The sequence below is a fragment of the Diadema antillarum genome, unplaced genomic scaffold (genome assembly GCF_040938485.1).
Source record: "Diadema antillarum isolate AM-2024a unplaced genomic scaffold, OU_Dant_1.0 seq00001476_RagTag, whole genome shotgun sequence".
NCBI lineage: Eukaryota > Metazoa > Echinodermata > Echinoidea > Diadematoida > Diadematidae > Diadema > Diadema antillarum.
Genome location: NW_027272215.1, coordinates 399,662 through 400,000, shown reverse-complemented (window position 1 = coordinate 400,000; position 339 = coordinate 399,662). Strand labels below are relative to the sequence as shown.

Genomic DNA, 339 nt, shown 5'->3' with positions numbered 1-339 from the left:
TACAAGCCAGCGGAGCCCGGTGACGACAAGGAAAACGTTACGAATGACACACTTTGTACTAGCCACACGACAATGGATACAGAATTCAGCACATCTGTCCTTGAGCCTTCGTACTGACACTCTTTGCTTAACATGAAACTGTCTCTTTGACGACAGGAATCCCACTGAGGCGCCATTTTGTTTATCCTTGCTGGATTAAGTTGTATTTCTTAACGCAACGAAATATTCGTGTGTTTTGTTGTTGTTGTTCTTGTTTTACAACGTCTCAACTAACTGCAAGGACCAAACTGTGTCATGCGCAAGGCTGGCTGCGTGTACCTGCGGTCAATAATTTTGCCT

At 44.5% G+C, this 339-nt stretch overlaps 1 protein-coding gene across 1 annotated transcript in view; it reads left to right on the top strand.

Moving 5' to 3' along the window:
* LOC139709865 (solute carrier organic anion transporter family member 4A1-like) overlaps positions 1–117 on the top strand; it is a 12,872-nt gene extending 12,755 nt beyond the window's left edge. Inside the window, exon 11 of the mRNA XM_071621824.1 lies at positions 1–117. This exon is cut by the window's left edge and continues 188 nt beyond it. Coding sequence (XP_071477925.1) covers positions 1–117 — 117 coding nt within the window.
* Positions 118–339: the final 222 nt, after the last annotated feature.